At 39.7% G+C, this 21,721-nt stretch overlaps 1 protein-coding gene across 1 annotated transcript in view; it reads left to right on the top strand.

Moving 5' to 3' along the window:
* The window catches only part of LOC105032849 (uncharacterized ATP-dependent helicase C29A10.10c-like), a 57,376-nt gene extending 38,426 nt beyond the window's left edge, over positions 1-18,950 (top strand). The window contains exons 3-7 of the mRNA XM_073256161.1: positions 13,393-13,932; positions 14,415-14,775; positions 17,726-17,884; positions 17,981-18,477; positions 18,567-18,950. Of these exons, the coding sequence (XP_073112262.1) occupies positions 13,393-13,932; positions 14,415-14,775; positions 17,726-17,884; positions 17,981-18,477; positions 18,567-18,944 (1,935 nt within the window). The 3' untranslated portion in view covers positions 18,945-18,950. The remainder of the gene's footprint in view (positions 1-13,392; positions 13,933-14,414; positions 14,776-17,725; positions 17,885-17,980; positions 18,478-18,566) is intronic.
* Positions 18,951-21,721: the final 2,771 nt, after the last annotated feature.

Here is a 21,721-nt window from a genome sequence, read left to right as displayed (position 1 = left end):
GATTTTTATTTTATTAAAAAAAATCTCTTAAGTCAGCAACCCAGTTGCCGACTTCATGAGTTTAAAATCAAAAAAAAAAATTTGAAACAGACGATCGTCTGTTTTGAAAAAGAAGAAAGGGACAGAGCTGTGGAGGGGCTCCGTTCGCTCAACCATCCTCAGACCATCGACATCGGCTCGTCGGCCATCGAGGACCTCGTGACGGAGGTGCCGTCCGTCCGGTAGGTCCCTTCTCCTTTCCCCAAGCATTCTCTCTCTCTTTTTCATTCTCTTGAAAGCCCTATCAGGTGATACGAGGCTCGAAAGCCCTCCAACAGTCGCAGTCGATCACCACTGACCTCCGACGGCTCCCACCTCTCTTTCTCTCCTCCTTTTTCTCTCTCTTTCTTATTTTTTTTCTTTTTTTTCGTACCATCGGTGTACCAAATTTATCGATCGAATCGTGCTGGTTCCCCATCGATCCGGTACGATACGGGATGTATCGATCGATTCGGCATGGTATGGTAAATACTAGTTTCACCATACACAAGCCACTGGTCCTTAGTATTTCTCAAATACTTAAGAATGATCTTTACGACCTTTCAGTGATTTTCTCCTAGATCAGACTAGTATCTACTCATTACCCCTAATGAGTATGTCACGTCTGGTCTCGTACATGTCATGGTGTACAAAATGAAACCCACTGCCAAAGCATATGAAACTCTACTCATATACACCTCTTCGTTCAGCTCTCCATTTAGGAAAGCTGTCTTCACATCCATTTATCAGACTTTATAATTCAAGTATACTGCTATTGCAAGCATGATCCGAATAGATTTGAGCATTATCACAGGAGAAAATATCTCATCATAGTCAATACCATAATGCTGACGATAATCCTTGGCAACCAAACAGACTTTATAGGTCTCCGCCTTCCTGTCTGCACCCATCTTCCTCCTGAAGATCCACTTACACCCTATGGGTTTAACCCCTTCAGGTGGATCAACTAATGTCCATACATCATTGACCTTCATAGACTCTATTTCGGATCTCATGGCTTCAAGCCATTTATCAGAGTCAGACCTCTGCATGGCATTCATGTAGGTGATCGGATCCTCATCATTCTTATCGAGTTCGATAGGATCTCCATCTCGGACCAAGAAATCTAAGTATCTATCCGACTGACATGGTACTTTACCGGATCACCTTTAGGATGTTTGTTCATTGGGCTTCGGGTTTGATCTTATCAAATTCGATTTAGATTCAATCATTGGTGTCAGTTCTTCTACCCGTCGAACTTCGTCAAGCTTGATTTTAGAGGCACTTATTCCTTCACTAATGAATTTTTTTTCCAAAAAGTGTGCTTTACTGCTGACAAACATCTTTTGTTCAGCAGGCAGGTAAAAGTAATATCTTTTCATTTCCTCGGGGTACCTTACGAAATTACGCTTATCAGACCTAAGACTAAGCTTATCAGTTTGTAATCGTTTAATATAAGCCAGATACCCCCAAACCCTAAAGTAAGAGAGATTCGACCTATGTTCTGACCATATCTCATATAGTATCTTCTTACTAACTGACTTGCTCGAAATATTATTGAGCACAAGACAGACTGTTTCAAGTGCATATCCCCAAAAGAAGATCGACAGAGTTGCAAATCCCATCATAAACCGAATCATATCCAACAAGATTCGATTCCTCCTTTCTGAGACATCATTATGCTATGGTGTCTCTTGAGGGGTTCATTGGGAGAGAATTTCATTCTCTCTTAGATATGTTAGAAATTCACTGGAAAGATATTCACCTACTCGATCAGATCGAAGAGTTTTAATATTTTTTTTCAGTTTGTTTCTCTACTTCATTATGGAACTATTTGAATATTTCAAACGATTCAGACTTGTATTTCATCAAGTAGACGTACCCATATCTAGATAGGTCATCTGTGAACGTAATGAAGTAGCTATACCCTCCTCTGGCACATGTGCTCATGGGTCCATATACATTAGTATGTATCAGACTCAGCACATCACTGGCTCGTTCATCTTTTTTAGTAAAAGGTGACTTGATCATCTTTCTAAGTAAACAAGACTCACAGGTAGGTAATGATTCATAATCATTTTTATCAAAAAATTTTTTTGAGCTAACCTATTCATCCTATTTTTGTTGATATGACCTACCCTACAATGCCAAAGGTAACCATCCTTAACATCATCTATTCTAGGACGTTTATTTGAAATGTACATTACATTAGGTCTAGATACAATATAGATACCATTGTTCAACTGTCCACGTAAAATTGTAACACCATTCAAAATGATATCATAAAAACTTTTCTTTATTGATATTTCATAATTGGAATTGGCCAAAAGGTCTACAAAAATAACATTTAAAAGAAAACTAAGATAGTAATGATACTCATTAAGAACAATATACTGAGAGTCGAATACAAGCTTGATGTTTATAAAGCTAGAACTGAAACTGATCTTCCATCTCCAACATTCAGGAATCTCTCGCCTGAAGACCCTGCAACGAATTACAAATATGAATAAGGCTTTCAGTATCCAATATTTAGGTCATTGTATCTATAAGAGAGAAGTTATAAGGTGTTATCACATAAATACCTTGTCCGGCAACTGATTGCTTCTTCTTTGGCCTGTTCGGATCAAAGAAATCAATATACTGAGGATAGTTCCTCTTCCAGTGACCCTGGTTCTTGCAAAAGAAGCACTCTGTCTAACTTTGATCAGCCTTGAATTTAAATTTTTGGGACTGATTCCTAGCACCAGGCACCTTTTTATTCTTCTTCTTTTTTCCTTTCTTAAAGGGATGACGACTATCCGAAGAAGATCCTCCCATTAGATTCACTGTCTCCTTGTGGAGCTGGTAATCTTTCTCAAAAGTCTGTAGCAACCCCAACAGATTGTGGTAGTTGACTACAGGCTTTGTCATTCTAAAATGACTGAGGAACAACAGGTAGGACTTGGGTAGAGAGTTCAGGATCGCATCCTTTCCCAGCTGTTCATGCAAAGGAAAGTCGAGTTTGCTCAATTTTTCAATCTGTTCGATCATGTACAATACATAATCGATAATAGATGCACCCTCCCTTATTTGGGTATTGAAAATAGTGCAACTAGTCTTGTACCGCTCAACGTCGTCAGAAGTACCAAAAAAATCCCTCAACACTTGTAACATTTCCTCTGGCTAAGCTTCTTCAAATTTCCGACTGAACTCATCGTTCATGGAGGCCCATATAATGCAACGAATCATGATGCAGTCGTTGAGCCACTTCAAATAAGTATCTCGGATCGCACTTCGGGTGTTAGGAGTAGGCTCTTCAGGTGCCGGATCCGTTATCACATAAAGGATCCACTCATGCTCCAGGATAATCTTTAACTTTCGATACCAATTATCAAAATTTGATCCAGTAAGTTTTTTACTATCCAACAGTGATCGGAGTGACAAGTTTGAGGCCATATCTGCACACACAAGAAAAATATAAAGCCTAATTAGTATATAAATTTATTAATCCTAAAGACTTGGATTTTAGTCTAAAGGTCCTTCTACTATTTTATACTAATTGGTAGCCTCTACCTCCAATTCGAAGAATTATCTTAATTTTTTAACGGGTACTAGAATCCATACAGACTACATATAGGCTCAAGGATGGCTCGGTCAATCCATATACACCTATGGATAGGTTCTCAACCAATTATTTCTCCAAACAACTTCTAGTATTTAATTTAACCTTAGATTTCATTTCAGTAGGTGATGGGCCTCCACTGAAAGTTTCGGTTAGGTCAAACCATTAACATGAACCTACTCAGTGATTCTATCTAATAAGTGATCAGGCTCGAGGATGGCTCGGTCAACCCAACCATCATCAGATAGTTCAATAGAGTCATCATATAATGAATGATAATTTCATCATTCAGAAAGAATACCAGATGGATGGCACCTGCAATGTCAATCAGAAATAATGAACCTATTATCACTCACCTTAATGGGAGGCTATGATCTAGTTATCACCATAACTAGCTCATTTTAGAGACCTAATAATTTAAAGGGTTTAATCAATTTAGAGAAGAGAGAAGAAAAGAAAAGATCAATCAGTAGACCACAATCCTTCCACTGACTTCACCAAGTCACTGAATCGGGTTAGGTCATGCTGATTGAACTTGCACCTAGATCAGTCACACTAATCAACCTTAATGGCATGGACTAACTCGAATCACTTAGCAATCTAATCAAAATATAGTTCACCAAATTGGCCAGGTAAGTGAGATCGATGGGAGGGTCTGCTAAGCTTACCTTAGATACCATCGAAATGGATAGGTAAGCCGCTCCCAATTAAAAATCATCGGTCAAAATGCCAAACTTACCTTAGACACCAATTGGTTAACTAATTTTGATTTGACCAACCAATGATTCGGGTTCAACCACTGAGCCACAATCAAGGTCCATTTGGTTTAATCAAAGACATGGATTTGACCATCTACAATTATTGTACTAGAGAAATCCTGATTAATCTAATTCAATATTTGGTTAAACTTAATCAATTTTTCTACATGATCAATCAATTCTTTAATTCTAACCTTAGGTCTAACCCAATTAAAGAGGACCTAATTTGAGCTAATCCATGCTCCATGTTTTATACAATATCATTAGATCTAAATCACAATTTTAGATCCAATCAGTTTGATACTTAATTTTCAATTAAGTTTTGCATCAACATGGTTAAGATTTTGAAAATAATTTTCTATGTAAACTTTTTACAATAGATCATAAAATTTTTTAGATCAAATCTAAATTTTAATAATTTTAAATCAAAATAATTTTGATTAAACAAGATTAGATGTAACTAACCATCTTTGTAACTTGCATCACATACAACAACACCTAGGGTTTCAAGATCTAAGATTTTGTAAGAAAGTAAGTTTTCTCTTTTCACTTTCTACTTCATGGGATCTCACAGTGGCACCCCTACACGTCATGAAGAGCATCCCATTGAATGGGAGAAGAGGATCATGAAATCCTAGTTGCTTATATGACTGGACGGTCTGGTGATTATCCAATCCAAGTACTTTGCTACTCAGAATATTTAATCTAACAAATAATAATCAAATCTAAAAATAAAATAATTTAGATCTAATCTAAATCATAAATAATCAGATCTAATAACAAAAAATTAGATCTAAAGTCATATTGATTCATATCAAAATAATCTGGCTCTGATACCAGTTGAAGAAAATATGCGGTAGTGCAGTATATGTAATTTTAAAGTTTTATACAGTGAAAATAATAGATTAAATAATTTAATTCAAATCACATGTATAAGATCTAATCTTAGACTACCACATCAGGATCTTTGATATAAAAAATATGTGCTTTAAATTTGAAAATAAAAATCACAACGATCTCATTGATGCTGAAATTCTAGATCTAACTATTAGATCTATCATAAGAATCAAAACAGGTTAGAGATCGTTACCAAATAAATTCTGATCTTAATCTTCTCTGATCCAATGATTGGAGAGGGTGTTTCTCAGGTCACTTGCAGCCATACAAAGTCGTCTGGCCTTTATAAAAAAATTCACGCGAAGACTGGTGCAGATCAGGGGCTCGGAGATGCTAGTTTGCAAACAACTTCAACAGCTGATCTCTTCCTTCTTCTACAAGCACCTTGGACACTCCAAAGCAAGGTTTGCCATACCATGCCAAATCGGTCGGTACACCCCATCTCGTATCGGATCGGTGGGGAACCGGCATGATTCAATCGATAAAATCGATACACCGATGGTACCGAAGAAAAAAAAATGAAAAGTGAGAAAGAGAGAGAGAAGGGAGGGGAGGGAGGGAGGTGGGAGCCGTCGAAGGTCGGCGGTGGCCGGTTGCCGCTGTCGGAGGGCTTTTGAGCCCCGTATCACCCGATAGAACTTTCAAGAGAGCAAAAAAAAGAGAGAGAGTGCTCGGAGGGGGGGTGGAGAACCTATCGGACAGACGGTGCCTCCATTACGAGGCTCCCGATGGTCGGTGAGCCGACACCGATGGCTTGAGGGCGGTCGAGCGGGCGGAGCCCCTCCGCAGCTTCGCCCCCTTTTTCTTTTTCGAAACAGACATCGTCTGTTTCGATTTTTTTTTTTGTTTTAAACTTATGAAGTCGGCAACTGGGTTGCCGACTTAAGAATTTTTTTTAAAAAAATAAAAATCGTGAAGCTGGTAAATCGTTTGCCGACTTCACTTAAAATCATATTTTTTTAAAAAATTTGCGAAACAGGGGCGATGCCCCTATTTCACGCCTGCGGCGCCGCACGCATGGACTACACCCTCCGACAGCCACGATGGCCAGTCAGCCGGCTCCTTCCTCTCCTCTTTTTTTTTTCTTCCTCTTTCTCTCTCTCTATTTCTCTCTTTTTTCCTTCCGGTTCGGATCATCGGTTCGGTACGGTATGAAATCATATCGAACCGTACCATCGATCGATCGAAACAACCGACGGTACCGATTCAACGTACCTTGCTCTAAAGTGATAAAAAATCTGGAAGAAGAGAGGAGGAGGAGAAGAGGCTCTGAAAATAAAAAATTAGTAAGAGAATTGATTATGGGACGTCCAAGAGAGGGGATCCCTTTTTATAGACTAGGAATTAGGGCTTTCCAAGGAAGGATGCCATGAATCAATGCCAAAATCTTCTTTTGGAATTTCAAAAATTTTAGAAAAATCATTAGGACATGGAGAAGAAATCTAAAATCTCATACGCTAAAGGATTCTTTAAGAAAAATAAGAGAAAAAAATAATATGGCATCAATAATATATCATATACGAAAAATTCTTTTTCTAGTCTGCATCTTATCTCTAATTTGGATTGCATTCGAATTAAGCAAGAAATAATATTATGACTTATTAACTATTACCAACCACCCTTATTGGATCCTCTCTCATGACACCAAAAATCACAACCCAAATCCAATTAGACGTGGAGAAATTGGCATGGATCCAGATGTAGCGCAAAAGATAAGGATAGAGTCCTAGTTTGACTTGTACTCTTCATTTCTAATTCAATTCTAATTCAAATAAAATTTGGATTAAAACCACTAATATAAATGAATCTAATCCAATTAGAAATCTAAATATCTCATCAAATTTCTAACCCAATTAGGAATTAGCTGAGTCCAAACTCTGATCGAATCAGGATCAAATTTTTCTTATAATCGAATTTGATCATATCAATCCCAATCTGAGTCAAACTGAATCTAATTCAGTTATACTTATTTCAAAGCTCTTTACTCAATCAAATTGTATCAATTAGTAATCTAATTACTAATTAATTCTTCATAAATGGTAGAGTCCCAATCCCAGTGGAACTCTCCCACAGTCTTAGTCCAAGTAGGACTCTTCATCAGAGTCACAATCTAATTGGACTCTTCAGCCATCAGATCTGACCAAATCTTCTTAATGTGTGTGACCCCATAGGTCCAAACCTAAGCTGATAGTAAAGGAATAACTTCTTATACCAATCAATGTAACAATCTAGCAACGATGATCAGACGATCAGATAGGTCAAAGTATTACAAAGCAACCTTCTAGAACCTATTGGCGTATGGTTACCATATAATTTATCCCCTTGATCTAAATACTCAAGGTGACCTAGGGTTTAACTGTCAATCCTAATTAAGTCAACCACATTATATTTCAACTTTTTAAATCCATCTCATGGATTATCCTAATCAAGATTTTGCTAAATTGAAATACACTGATGCATATCTCCTACCAATTCAGAGGGGTCAATTTCATCTTGACTTACACACCAACTTGATAAGTATTTGATTGCACCCAGTATCTTTTCGTCACTAAGTTAGAAACTCAGATGGTCCAGTACTAAAGTACAGTGAGTTGCTTACAAGTCATCGCGGTGGTCTCAAGTCTGAGGGACACTTATACTCGTATCATTCACGAGCTACTCTTGACAGCAAAGTGCTCAACACATGATCATGTTCGATGTGAATGTACTCCTACATTCCATTTGCATGCCATAACAGTGTCTCCACACTTTTGGTTAAGAGGATAACCAACTTATATGGCACACAATAACCTACATTTGATATTGCTATCGTCCTAATAATAGCATATCATTTGGTCGTGAATATTTTTAAGGACTTAACGACAAATTCTCTTTTGTCGATTAATAATAGTCTTAAGGATTTCATTACAACACAGGAGTTTAAAGATGATCAATTTGTAATGAAAAAGTCAAATAATTTTTATTAATAAAAATTCATATACAATTTACAAGATGAGCACAATCGTCTAACGATTGACTTTGGGACATATTTTCCAACAGTTTCAATATGATACAGGTCCCCAAGCAGGCAGTTCTAGGTGGTATGCCAAACATTGCTTGAAAGTAGTCTGTTAAACCTCCATTTGTCTGTTTGTATTATTTTTAAATCTATAGAGGACTTCTTAGTGTTGCCTATGATCATGTCATCCTTTTTACCAAATTAAAACCAAATTGTTAAGTGAATTTTGTTATCGACTAGAAAAATCTTTTGCTTGAATTTTTGTGAACCTTTTGCTATCATTGCTTGCTGAAAATTAGCAAATGGAACTTTCCATCTTGCTTAGCTTCATGAAGGGACAAAAACATTATGATATCTAGCAGTTTGTATTCTTGATTTGCTAGCTACAATCAAGAACTCACTTATGGAAGTCAAAGGAGAAATGGGTGCAAATGTTTCATTGGAGTTACCACGTATCTCTATCTGTACCCTCTTTCAATCCTTGCAACTTATATCTTGTTAACATGATATTTTTGTTTGTTGATAGTTAAAGGGTTTATTTTTATCATTCCATGACACATTGTCACCAAATTGCATGTTTGATCATATTCATGCTAGTTTTTTGCATGTGAGCTTCATGTGTTTATCAAGAGGAAAAAGCTCTCTTTCTAAATAATATAATTTAAGGAAGATAACTGGTGACATTTGATCTTGTGCTTTTGTAGTTTAATTTAGATTTATAGTAGAAATAAAAGAGTAGGATTTGATTGTTTTATGAGATGTTACTTCATTTATGGTGCTTTTTTTTTTAACTCAAACATTTTCCTAAATCATTTGTTGGGCTAGGTTTTGAATGTTGTTTCCACTTAGGGAGTAAGTATCTGATTCTTTACAATTGTTTGGGCATCACTAGGGATATTAATTACATTATTACATAACATTCTTTCTAACTAGTGATGTGGGTCATTTCATTGGTTTTCATGAGTGGACAAGCAGTTATGCTTTATCTATTAGAAAGGGGTAGATAAAATAGTGGTTTACCTAGAAGTGTTTTACTAAACTTGAAGAGAGAGAAAATTGCTCATCTTCTTCCTTAAGGTAGAAGGGACCTCTTCTCTCCCTTCTTCAAGATGGCTGATGACTAAATACCAATGCACAATAGTGACCCCTCAATGGTGGAAGAAGGAAAGGAGGAAAAAAAGGGGATGCCCTTTTCTTTTTACAAATATGGTAGTTTGCCGGCTTAAGTCCGAGCAACGACAGCCCTCCTATAGGTCGGAAGAAAGGAAGAGGAGTTCTAGGTGTTACCTTGGCTCCGGTGAGGTCTCTTGGCCAATTTATCAGAAAAATCCCAAGAATTCCTCCAGAAAGCTCATGAACAACTCGAAAGATTTTTCTTTAGCGATGGATGGGATTTGGGGTGAGATAATTAGAGGGAGGAGAAGATCCTTTATAGATAAAAAATCCTAAGGCTTTGGCATGCCCTATGTTCCTTTTCTCAGATGCGATTAGAGAAGTGGAAGACTCCCAATGGGAGTCTTCCTTCCCCTCATTCATGTGCACAAATGTGCAACATTTTTTCCCTTTTCTGGATGCTTTGAAAGTCATGCAAGGAAAAAACTCTTGGGCCTATCATTTAATGGATCGGGCCCTCATATTGGCTTGTTGAAGTTAGAAGTGTGATGGAACATCTAGTTGGAGATAAGCATGTAGCAGAAGTAAAACTTGGATATGTTCTCACCATTCTAGTGGAACATATCAATGGGATAAGTGGAAGAAGTAGAGGTGTCAAAATGGGCCGGCTCAGCTCAGCCCACAAGGGCCTAAAATTTGATGGGCTGGGTTGGCTAGGCCCAGCCAAAAAATGGGAAAGCATATAGCTAGCGCAGCCCACCAAAATCTTTAAAGCCCAGCCCAGTCAAAAAAGGGATAGCATATAGCTGGCGCAGCCCATCAAAATCTTTAAAAAAAACCATAACCTGATAAAAAAAATCAACATATACGGAATGCTAACAAGTTTGCAATATCCTCAGTTGAAACATGATCAATTCAAACATCTAAAATTCAAAAATTCAATCTAAACATTAATAAAGTACAAATTCAAAGTTTCAAACATCATCAATTCCATAATTCATCACACCAAATCAAGTAAAATTCAATGTCCACAACAAATCACATTTCATTATCTTCACTACCTTTCTGGGATCCAACCTTCTCGATGGCCTTGATGACATCCATCCCCTCCACCACCTGGCTGAAGACAACGTGCTTCTCGTTGAGCCACGAGATGGTGGTGGTGCAAATGAAGAACTAGGAGCCGAAGGCTGAGTAGTTTATGATTGTGAGAGAAAGAAAGAGATCGAGAGGGAGGAACCAAAGGTTGGAAGGGGGAAAGAAAAATTTTGCCCTACTTCTTTAGATAATCAGATGGCTTTTTTTTAAAGATTTTTTTTAATTTTTCATTAGCCTAACTGGGCTAGCCCGGCCAACCCACCTAGCCCTTGGGCTGAGGTGGGGGGCCAAAAGGCCTGATTGTTATTTGGGCTAGTAATTGGCAGCCCAGCCCACCCCATTTTCAGGTTGGGTGGGCCGGCCCTGTGGGCCAAGCCTATTTTGACACCTCTAGCAAGAAGGCATAAGGTGGGCTGAGGTGGGTTGGGCCAAAAGGTTCGATTATTATTTGGGCTAGTAATATGGCAGCCCAGCCCACCCCATTTTCAGGATTGGGTCAGGCCGGTCCTGTGGGCCAAGCCCATTTTGACACCTCTAGCAAGAAGGCACAAGGTGAACTACTGCTCTAAAAGCTGAGTGCTAAAATATTCTTTTAAAAAATTTTATTTCAATAATAATTTTTTCTCTCTTGCATGGTTATCGTTTCATGGGCACAGGATAGAATTCATCCTAAACTTTATGCATTTTTTGCATACAAGATCTGAAATGACAAAAAAGAGTAATTTTTTATGCATCGCTTGTGGTGCAGCAAAATTGATGTGGAGTACACCATCTAATTATATCGGACTACATAGCATAATTAATAATGAGACAGACATTTAATTCCACTTAACTTTTTTTCTGTCAGATTTTTGTTGATGAAAATATCCTTTTCTTCGTAAAATAAAGGAAAACAATATTATTACTTCTGATGTCTTATATGACTTTTTGAATAATATATATAACATCTCGAATAATATATATGACTTTCTATTTATATATGACTTTCTGTGAATATATGACATTCTGAACAATATATATGACTTTTTTGAATATATATGACATTCTGAATAATATATATGACTTTTTATGAATATATATGACATCTTGAACTATATATATGACTTTTTGATGATTATATATTTTTTGTCAATATATATGACATCCTGAATAATATATATGCTTTTTGGTCCTTATATGATTTTTATTGGTTATAATAACCAACAAGATGTATATAAAGACACAGAAAGTCATATATATTTACAGAAAGTCATATATATTATTCAAGATATCATATATATTGATAGGAAGTCATATAAAGCATCAGAAAGCTATATATATTATTCAGTATATCATATATATTCATAGAAAGTCATATATATTATTCAGAATGTCTATATATTATAGAAAGTCATATATATTATTCAAGATGTCATATATATTCATAAAAATCATATATTATATTATTCAAGATATCATATATATTATTTAGATGTCATATATATTCACAGAAGTCATATATATTATTTAGAATGTCATATATATTCATAGAACGTCATATAGACACAGAAAGTCATATATATTATTTAGGATGTCATATATATTCATAAAAATCATACAAGCATCAGGAAGTACTAATACTGTTACTTCTTTTTCTATGGAGGGAAGGATATTTTTGTTAGCAAAAATCTGACAGAAAAAAGCTGAGCGGCATTAAATGTTTGTCCCCTTATTAAAAGCACTAGTGGTCCAATGTAATTGGGTGGTGTGCTTCATGTCAATTTTATTACACCACACGCAGTGCACAAAGACCTTGACAAAAAATAACAAACATACTAATTACCCACCACCTAATTATGAAAAGTGGGGATATAAATGCTAATAGTTGAATCATTAAAAATTCAAGTTAAGACATTAGAAAGGTTTCAGAATCTTTCAGAATGCAAAATGAGTTTGGTTGATGTGACTCTCTTAGATTGGTTAACTGGGCTTGCTTTAATCAGGAATACTTAGACCTAGTCCATGGCATCTATGTCTAGGGCTGAGCATGGGTCGGGTTGGGTTGGGTTGAGAGAAAACTTTGATCCGATTGAACCTAATCGGGTTGAAGAAAATTCAATCCGCTGCCGACTGTTTATCATATATAAACCGTTTGAAATCAAAGATAACAGTTTGTAAGGGGTTCGGGTGGGTTGTGTCAGTTTGGGCTTCAATGTTGATCCAATATTGATTTTAAATATCACAAATCAATACACCATTTAATTCATATAGAAATTAGGATATAATAATTTCATAACATCCATAAGTCAGTACATAACATGTCATAATTGCCAACTTTCAATTCTCCAAAAATCTAAGTATTGAAAATACTATATCGGTCGGTCGGGTTCGATTTCATACGGGTTAAAAATATAGAAACCGAAACCGACCGAAATTAACTGAATTTTTTATGAATCATAACTGATTCAACTCGATTCAAGTCTTTCAATCGACTGAAACTGATGTTTATCGGGTCGGATTGGATGAGTTTCTTCGGGTTTTGGTTATTTCTCAGCCCTACATGTGTCATTAAATGTGAAGATAATTGTAAATTTGTAATGTAATTATTTTATAGTATCTTAGAGGTGTCATACTTACTGCTCCTATAGGTTTTCAGTTGCATCAACTGCTCTTGCCCTAACACTATCTTGAGCATTTTTCCCATCTATATATGTGTATGTATGGATGTACATACAAACTATTTCACCCATATAATATTTGATGGCTTTGAGAGGTCCATGTATGCTGGTGATGGCTTAATGTCATGTTCTTTTTTACGTAGATCACAATGGCATGTACTTGTTGCATACCCTTTATCATGATTCTTTTGTTTTTTTTTTGTTGTACTATATTTAAATATTGCTTACTGGTTCCCTTTTCCCCTCTTTCAGATTGTGAAGATTCCGGAAACCTTTCAGTCGGTCAGTCATTACATGTGGTCCTTTGTTTTTCCTTTGCTGGAAGAAACAAGAGCCGAGCTTTGTTTGAGCATGGAGACCATTTCAAATGCACCTTATTCTGAAATAGTATCTATAGAAGAAGCAAGTTCCCAAGAGTTCTATGACATAAGAGTTCACTGCTGGAAGAATGAATCTATTAATGGTGGCAAAGAAATTTATAAACCAATGCCATATGATGTTTTCATTCTTTCAAATATCAAATTGGAAACTGTTTCAGATCTCAAGAGAAATGGGAGTTTATTTAATCTCTGTTCAATTGTGAAAGTTGAGGAGGATGGTGGATCAACAACAGATTTTAAAGTCAGAGCATCAAAGCATATTGAAATTTCTGATGGCATGAAAGAGTCTCTTTTTATGATTTTTTTGGGAAACATAACTACAAACAGTCGGATTTGGAAATCTCTTCATGTTGGTAGTCTTGCCACTGGAAACTTAACTATCATCAAAGATGTCCTTTGCCCTGATTCCTCGGTATGAAATTTTACCTATTTACTACGAACCAATTATCCTTTGTGAAATTAGGTGGGATAAGCGCTCATCTCTCTTAAACAGACTGATGAACCTATGCCTAGCATCCCATGACTTTTATTAATGAATCATTTCATTAAATAACCTGGTCTTAGCTTTTGGGTTTCTTGTGACTTTTCTACCTTTAACAATATAAAGCCACCTGGTAGGGTGGTCCAGTGAGGTCAGAGGCTACAATTTGATGCAAACTTTTTCATAGTGGAGTGAAAAACAGAAGCAAAGAAAGCAAAGGTCTTTTATGTGGGGTGGGGGCAGGGTGAGATTATTGTTTTCATTTGCTAGTTCCTTCTCAAGATTAGACCAACAAAATAAAGCAAACGAGGAACATCCACTGAGTAACCAAGTTGACTCAAAACTTGTACTAGATTAATTATTCTTCTTAAAATTTTCTTATATTTCTCATTTTATCTCTTATGATCTGACAGGTTTGTGATGCTTGTGTCTTATGCTCTTCAGAAAGCAGAAATACAAATAATATGTGTCTGGATGGAGCTTCTGAGTTGAATGATCTGCAGATTAGTGCTGTACTAGGATCTATTTCAGAAATGCAATGTAATCATAAGTGTTCAGTCAAACTTATTTGGGGACCACCTGGAACTGGTAAAACTAAAATTGTCAGTAAATTGCTTTGGGCAGTTTTGGGAATGAAACATAAAGTACTTACATGTACTTCAACTCATGTTGCAATATGGGAAGTGACATCTTGCCTTCTGAAGGTTGCTAAGAAGAATAAACAAGGCAGCAGAGGAACAATACCGCTATATACCAACTGGGAGATATTCTCTTGTTTGGGAACAAAAATTACCTGAAGATTGATGATGATCTTTGTTGGTACAAAAATCCGCTTGCATCGGAGAAGCTGGAGTCGAGGAAGTCGCGGTCGCCGTCGGAACCTGCAAAGGAAGTCTAAACCGGAGGTGGGGTTGCTCCGGCAAGACCCTCCGACGCTCAAGTCAGTTCTCTGCCTCAACAAGAATGGAGTGCTCGAACGGAGAATTTAGCAGAGTTTTTAGATGAAAGATGAGAGCTTATCGAATAACGTATCTGGAGCCTCCTTTTATAGGCGAAGGGGGCAGTAGCCTGATAGCGACATCTGTAACCGTCTGGCAGTGGGTTGCCCAGGGTCAGGCGGAGTTTGCTGCGAAGAGTAGTGGAGTGGACCCGTGGCTATCACCGGGGTGTGCCACGTGGAGTCTGCCGTGGGGAGTGGAGCGGCGTCTGTTGTCGCGACTTGCCAGCGGATGGGAGAATCACGCGGTATCCATCGCAGGAAGTGGAGCAGTGCTGTGACCGTTACTGCGGCCTGTCAGGGAGTGATGGAGCTGCGCGGAATCTGCCGCAGGAAGTGGAGCAGGATCGTGGTCGTTATTGTGGCCTGCCTGAGAGTGATGGAGCTGCGCAGAATCTGCCGTAGGAAGTGGAGCAGGATCGTGGCCGTTATTGTGGCATGTCTGGGAGTGCAGATCCGTCGGTTGAAGTTCGGCAGCAGTCGGGGCTGATGACGGAGTCTGGCTCCCGTAGGAGTCCGGGCGGAGTCCTCCTTGCGGTTGGAGTTGTCGGCGGAGTCCGGCTCCCGTAGGAGTCCGGGCGGAGTCCTCTCGGAGTTGAAGTCGCGGGCGGAGCCTGGCTCCCGTAGGAGTCCGGGCGGAGTCCCCTACAATCAAAATTAGGTGCGAAGTCCGGCTCTCGTAGGAGTCCGGACGGATCTTACCGGCAGTCGAAGTTGGCGACGGAGCCCGGCTCCCGTGGGAGTCCGGACGGAGTCTGTCTGCAGCCGTTGGAGTCAAAGACGAAGCTCGGCTCCCGTAGGAGTCCGGGCGGAGTCTTCCTGCAATTAAAGTCAAAGGCGAAGTCCGACTCCCGTAGAAGTCCGGACAAGGCTTACCGGCAGTTGATGTTGAGGACGGAGCCCGGCTCCCGTAGGAGTATGGGCGGAGTCTACTTGCGGTTGAAGTTGTCAGTGGAGTCCGGCTCCCGTCGGAGTCCGGACGAAGTCTGTCTGCAGCCGTTGGAGTCGAGGACGAAGCCCGGCTCCCGTAGGAGTCCGGGCGGAGTCTTCCTGCAATTAAAGTCAAAGGCGAAGTCCGACTCCCGTAGGAGTCCGGACAAGGCTTACCGGCAGTTGATGTTGAGGACGGAGCCCGGCTCCCGTAGGAGTCCAGGCGGAGTCTACTTGCGGTTGAAGTTGTCGGTGGAGTCCGGCTCCCGTAGGAGTCCGGACGAAGTCTGTCTGCAGCCGTTGGAGTCGATGACGAAGCTCGGCTCCCGTAGGAGTCCGGGCAGAGTCTTCCTGCAATTAAAGTCAAAGGCGAAGTCCGGCTCCCGTAGGAGTCCGAACAAGGCTTACCGGCAGTTGATGTTGAGGACGGAGCCCGGCTCCCGTAGGAGTTCGGGCGGAGTCTACTTGCGGTTGAAGTTGTCGGCGGAGTCCGGCTCCCGTAGGAGTCCGGACGAAGTCTGTCTGCAGCTATTGGAGTCGAGGACGAAGCCCGGCTCCCGTAGGAGTCCGGACGGAGTCTTCCTGCAATTAAAGTTAAAGGCGAAGTCCGACTCCCGTAGGAGTCCGGACAAGGCTTACCGTCAGTTGATGTTGAGGACGTCCGGCTCCCGTAGGTGTCAGGGCGGAGTCTACTTGCGGTTGAAGTTGTCGGCGGAGTCCGGCTCCCGTAGGAGTCTGGACGAAGTCTGTCTGCAGCCGTTGGAGTCGAGGACGAAGCTCGGCTCCCGTAGGAGTCCGGGCAGAGTCTTCTTGCAATTAAAGTCAAAGGCGAAGTCCGGCTCCCGTAGGAGTCCGGACAAGGCTTACCGGCATTTGATGTTGAGGACGGAGCCCGGCTCCCGTAGAGTCCGGGCGGAGTCTACTTGCGGTTGAAGTTGTCGGCGGAGTCCGGCTCCCGTAGGAGTCCGGACGAAGTCTGTCTGCAGCCGTTGGAGTCGAGGACGAAGCCCGGCTCCCGTAGGAGTCCGGGCGGAGTCTTCCTGCAATTAAAGTCAAAGGCGAAGTCCGGCTCCTGTAGGAGTCCGGACAAGGCTTACCGGCAGTTGATGTTGAGGACGGAGCCCGGCTCCCGTAGGAGTCCGGGCGGAGTCTACTTGCGGTTGAAGTTGTCGGCGGAGTCCGGCTCCCATAGGAGTCCGGACGAAGTCTGTCTGCAGCCGTTGGAGTCGAGGACGAAGCCCGGCTCCCGTAGGAGTCCGGGCGGAGTCTTCCTGCAATTAAAGTTAAAGGCGAAGTCCGGCTCCCGTAGGAGTCCGGACAAGGCTTACCGTCAGTTGATGTTGAGGACGGAGCCCGGCTCCCGTAGGAGTCCGGGCGGAGTCTACTTGCGGTTGAAGTTGTCGGTGGAGTCCGGCTCCCGTAGGAATCCGGACGAAGTTTGTTTGCAGCCGTTGGAGTCGAGGATGAAGTCCGGCTCCCGTAGGAGTCCGGGCGGAGTCTTCCTGCAATTAAAGTCAAAGGTGAAGTCCGGCTCCCGTAGGAGTCCGGACAAGGCTTACCGGCAGTTGATGTTGAGGACGGAGTCCGGCTCCCGTAGGAGTCCGGGCGGAGTCCCCCTTGAGGTTGGAGTCGTCGGCGGAGTCCGGCTCCCGTAGGAGTTCGGGCGGAGTCCTCCTGAAGTTGATGATACGATCGGAGCCCGGTTCCCGTAGGAGTCCGGGCGGAGTCCTCCTGGAGCTGATTCTGCTGAGGACTTCGGCTGTGGGTATTTTATACCCAACACCAATCTTCATGAAGTCTTTCTTGACTATCGTGTAGATAGGCTTGTAGAGTGTTTTGATCCATCATCTGGGTGGCTCAATCTTGTTGCATCAATGATAGATTTTCTTAACTATGTTGTGTCTCACTATCACCTTTACTTAGAAAATGAGACGACCAATGTTCATGAAAACATGGGTACTTCAACATTTCTAGAATTTTTCCAAAGAAGATACAGAGTCCTACTATCATCTTTTGAGACATGCACTAAAAATCTGTGTACCCATCTAACAGCATCATTTATTTCCAGAAAAGAATTTGAGGATATGGCTACACTGTTGAATGAACTTGAAAATTTTAAAAAATTGCTCTCTGAAGCATCTTTTGTTGATAAAGAACTGCAAGAAATTTTCATGCAGCTTGAAGGAAATAGATTGGATAGTCTTCAAGGTTGGCAATGCAAAAGTTCTTTGCAATTTCTAATTTGCGAGGCCAGATGTGAATGCCTTCGTTTACTGAAAGCTGTTAAAGATAGCATCCACATTTCTTATTTTCATGAGAAAAATCTGATTCGGGAATTCTGTTTGCAAAATGCTTCCCTCATTTTCTGCACAGCATCATCTTCTTTTGAATTACTCTCAGTTCAAATACAACCTCTGGATTTAATAATTATTGATGATGCTTCCCAATTGAAAGAATGCGAATCAGCTATACCCTTGCAACTTCAGGGCCTCAAGCATGCAGTTCTTGTAGGTGATGAAAATCAGTTGCCTGCAATGGTTAAAAGCAAGGTATCAACTTAGTTTTTGTCTACAATTAGAGAATGATTACTATGTAGGTTTGACTTGGCATTTTTGTGTTTTGATGTTGCTCACTACAGGTTTCTGAAGCTGCTGGTTTGGGACGGAGTCTGTTTCAAAGGTTGAGCTCTTTAGGAATCTCGAAGCAGCTCCTTGAAGTTCAGTACCGAATGCATCCTTCGATCAGCTTATTCCCAAATGCTGAGTTCTATTCTGGCAAAATGTTGGATGGTCCAAATGTCAAAACTAAAGCTTATGAAAGACAATTTCTTCCAGGAATTATGTTTGGGCCCTTTTCATTCATAAATGTCACTCATGGGGAGGAAGAAGTAGATGATGTCAGTCATAGCATAAAGAATATGGTAGAGGTTGGTGTTGTTCTGCAAATTGTGAGGAGGTTTTATAAAGGTACATTCCTTAAATATTGCCTTAGCAGATTTATTTTTAGTGCCTGTTAATTTGTGTTCTTTCGATCTGCAGTTCGTCAGATTTATACATTCTAACAAGGGCCAGGTGTACATTAGCGCTTGGAATACTTGTGTCATTTTCTCTTCTGTCTTGTATTATAAAGTTTTGCTTACATAATTTTGGAGCTTTCATATGTGATAACTTAGAGTTGCACTTTACTCTCTATTTCAGACACTGCCTTTGGATTGTTGGGAATGGTGAAACTTTAGTAAAAAGTCACTCCGTATGGGAGGCACTTGTTCGTAGTGCAAAGGATCGTGGATGTCTCTTTGATGCTGATCAAGACAAGATCTTGGCCAAGGCCATTTTGGATGCTAAATCAGAAGATTGTGTTGATAATTTGCTCAATTCTGACTCAATCCTTCTTGCAGGTGCTAAATGGAAGGTATTTTTAATTTGTCTATCTTTTAGAAACTAAAAGTTTTATATTATATATTCAACTATTTTTGCTGCACAAGTTGTCTATAGCATGACTCCTCATTTGAGATACCTACACAAAACTTGAAGTTGATTTTAGAAAAATGTTAAAGAATTTGGAATATAAAGTACTGACCAGAAAATTGTGTTATTATGAATTCTATAGGAATGATCAAGAAACAAGGTGACACATAATAATTACACGATTATTTATAGTGTTTTGCATGATGTTGTTAGTGAGTGGTTGCTTACATTGTGGATCACTTTTTTTCCAGAAAAGTTGCTAGGAGAATTGTTTTCCCGTGTTTTGACTCTCCATCCCTCCATCCTGCGGAGCACACTTATTAAAAAGATTTTCCAACTCTTATGCCCTGTATGTAATTGCTCTCTCTACTTGGTTACTCTTGTTCATGATAGCTGGTTTTCACTTATGTTAAGTTCTCATTAGCCAGTTCCGTCGGACATTTATGTCCATGTTTATGGTAGGCCAACCCCTTCTATGATAGATTAAAATGTCGTGCTAACTAGAGGGTGAAAGAAGTACGTTAACAACAAATTCAAGTGTATATAACATGAAGCATTATTACCAAAAAATTGATGAAGATATTTGACCATTTATTGCATTACAACCTTTTATAGATACCTCTCTTGGATTACCTATATGTTGATCAAGAGAGAGAGTCCCACCTAGTTCCTGTAGCCCGTTCTATGTCTAATTGACTCCCTCAAGCCAATTAATTATCAAATCTTCATCATATACAGAATCATCGTGAAGTAGATCTTCATTATATCATCTCCACCTCCTCTTGGGTGCACTTCTATCCGAGTTGTAGATTGTGGTGGACATATATCATCATTCAGCTGTGAATTAGGATGATTGTGGACTAGGTGCGCTGCTTCTATATTAGACATCTCTCCTATTTGTTGTGAAATAGGGCGATGGTTGTGCAGTTGCGCTCACAGTCATTAGAGAAGATTGTTTGCAAGGGGATTCGGATTGGTAACCTTCTTAAGTTTCTTAGTAATACTACAAGTGAATTATACTTTAGCTGCAAATTCAATCAAGAAAAAGTTGCATATCAGATAATATTTGTGATAAATATTAGATAAGTTAGCAAGGTTTTATGTCGCGATGGGATGGGGGGCGTCCTGGTGGGACGAGGGTTGTCATGGTCATCTTGTCCTATTCCCATAAGAAATTGAGATGGGTTCGGACTCCGAAACCTATCTACATACAGCGAGAAGAAGAAAGAGAAAAGAAAGAAAGAAAACATGAAGAAAAGAAAAAAGTGAAAGGAAAGTAGTTATAACGCAAAATGAACCACCATTCTGCTGCAAATACAATCAAGTAAATTGCATGTCAGACAATATTTGTGATAAAATATTAGATAAGTTATATTTAGCAAGGTTTTACTCAGCTGGATGGGGGTGTCCTTGTGGGAAGAGGGACATTCCAGCGGTTCCATCCCATTCTTATAAGAAAATGGGACTAGGATGAGGTTGGGACTCCGAAATCTATTCACATTAGGAAAGAAGAAGAAAGAGGAAGGAAAGAAAGGAAAGATGAAGAAGAAAAATGAAAGAAAAGAAGGGAGAAGAAAAACAAAGGAAAGAAAGAAGAAAGAAAAGAGAGAATAAGCAAATTGAAAAAAGAAAAAAAAGAAAGGGATAAGAAAAGAAAGAAAAAGAAAAGAAAAGAAAGGAAGGTAAAAGGAAAAGAAAGAAAAGAAGAAAAGAAAGAAAGAAAGAAAGAAGGGTTTAGAAATGGAGGATATCTGTTAGGATGCTTGACAGGGACCACTACTAAGATAGGATGGGACAATAGGTATCTCATTCAATGAAGAAACTAGGAGATCACTATATCGTGGGATTTAAAACCTTGATCGTAAGTATCCAAGAGTACTTGGGTTTATGTTATGTTTTCTTGTCATAGCTGCCCTCTCACTGAAGTTTTGGGAGCCTTCTCTAAAGGCTTCTGCCTATGAAGCGCACACATCATGTGATGTCAATGATATGCTTGAAATGACAGAGTAATGATCCTATGCTCCGATAAAATTAATTTACATCCGATATCAGGTAGAAATAACCAGATCAAGCTTTGTGTTATAAATGACATTGCACTAGGTAGTCAACAGTTCGTCATCCATTTTCATTCCCTGTCCATGTTTACTCCTAAGTCGAGTGCTTGGGAACCTCCTCTTTGTGCCACAAGTTATTCAGGCCATCTTATATGGTAGCCCCCTTTCTTTGCCAATTTGAGGCCTATACCAAACTGAAGGGCATTACTGATGCGTGTCGTAGCACACCAAAATTAACCCTACTCACTACTATATAGATGGGTGAGTCAGAA

The sequence above is a fragment of the Elaeis guineensis genome, chromosome 4 (assembly GCF_000442705.2).
Source record: "Elaeis guineensis isolate ETL-2024a chromosome 4, EG11, whole genome shotgun sequence".
Classification (NCBI taxonomy): domain Eukaryota; kingdom Viridiplantae; phylum Streptophyta; class Magnoliopsida; order Arecales; family Arecaceae; genus Elaeis; species Elaeis guineensis.
The sequence above is the reverse complement of the archived record's forward strand: the minus strand, read 5'-3'. Positions and strand labels throughout refer to the sequence as shown.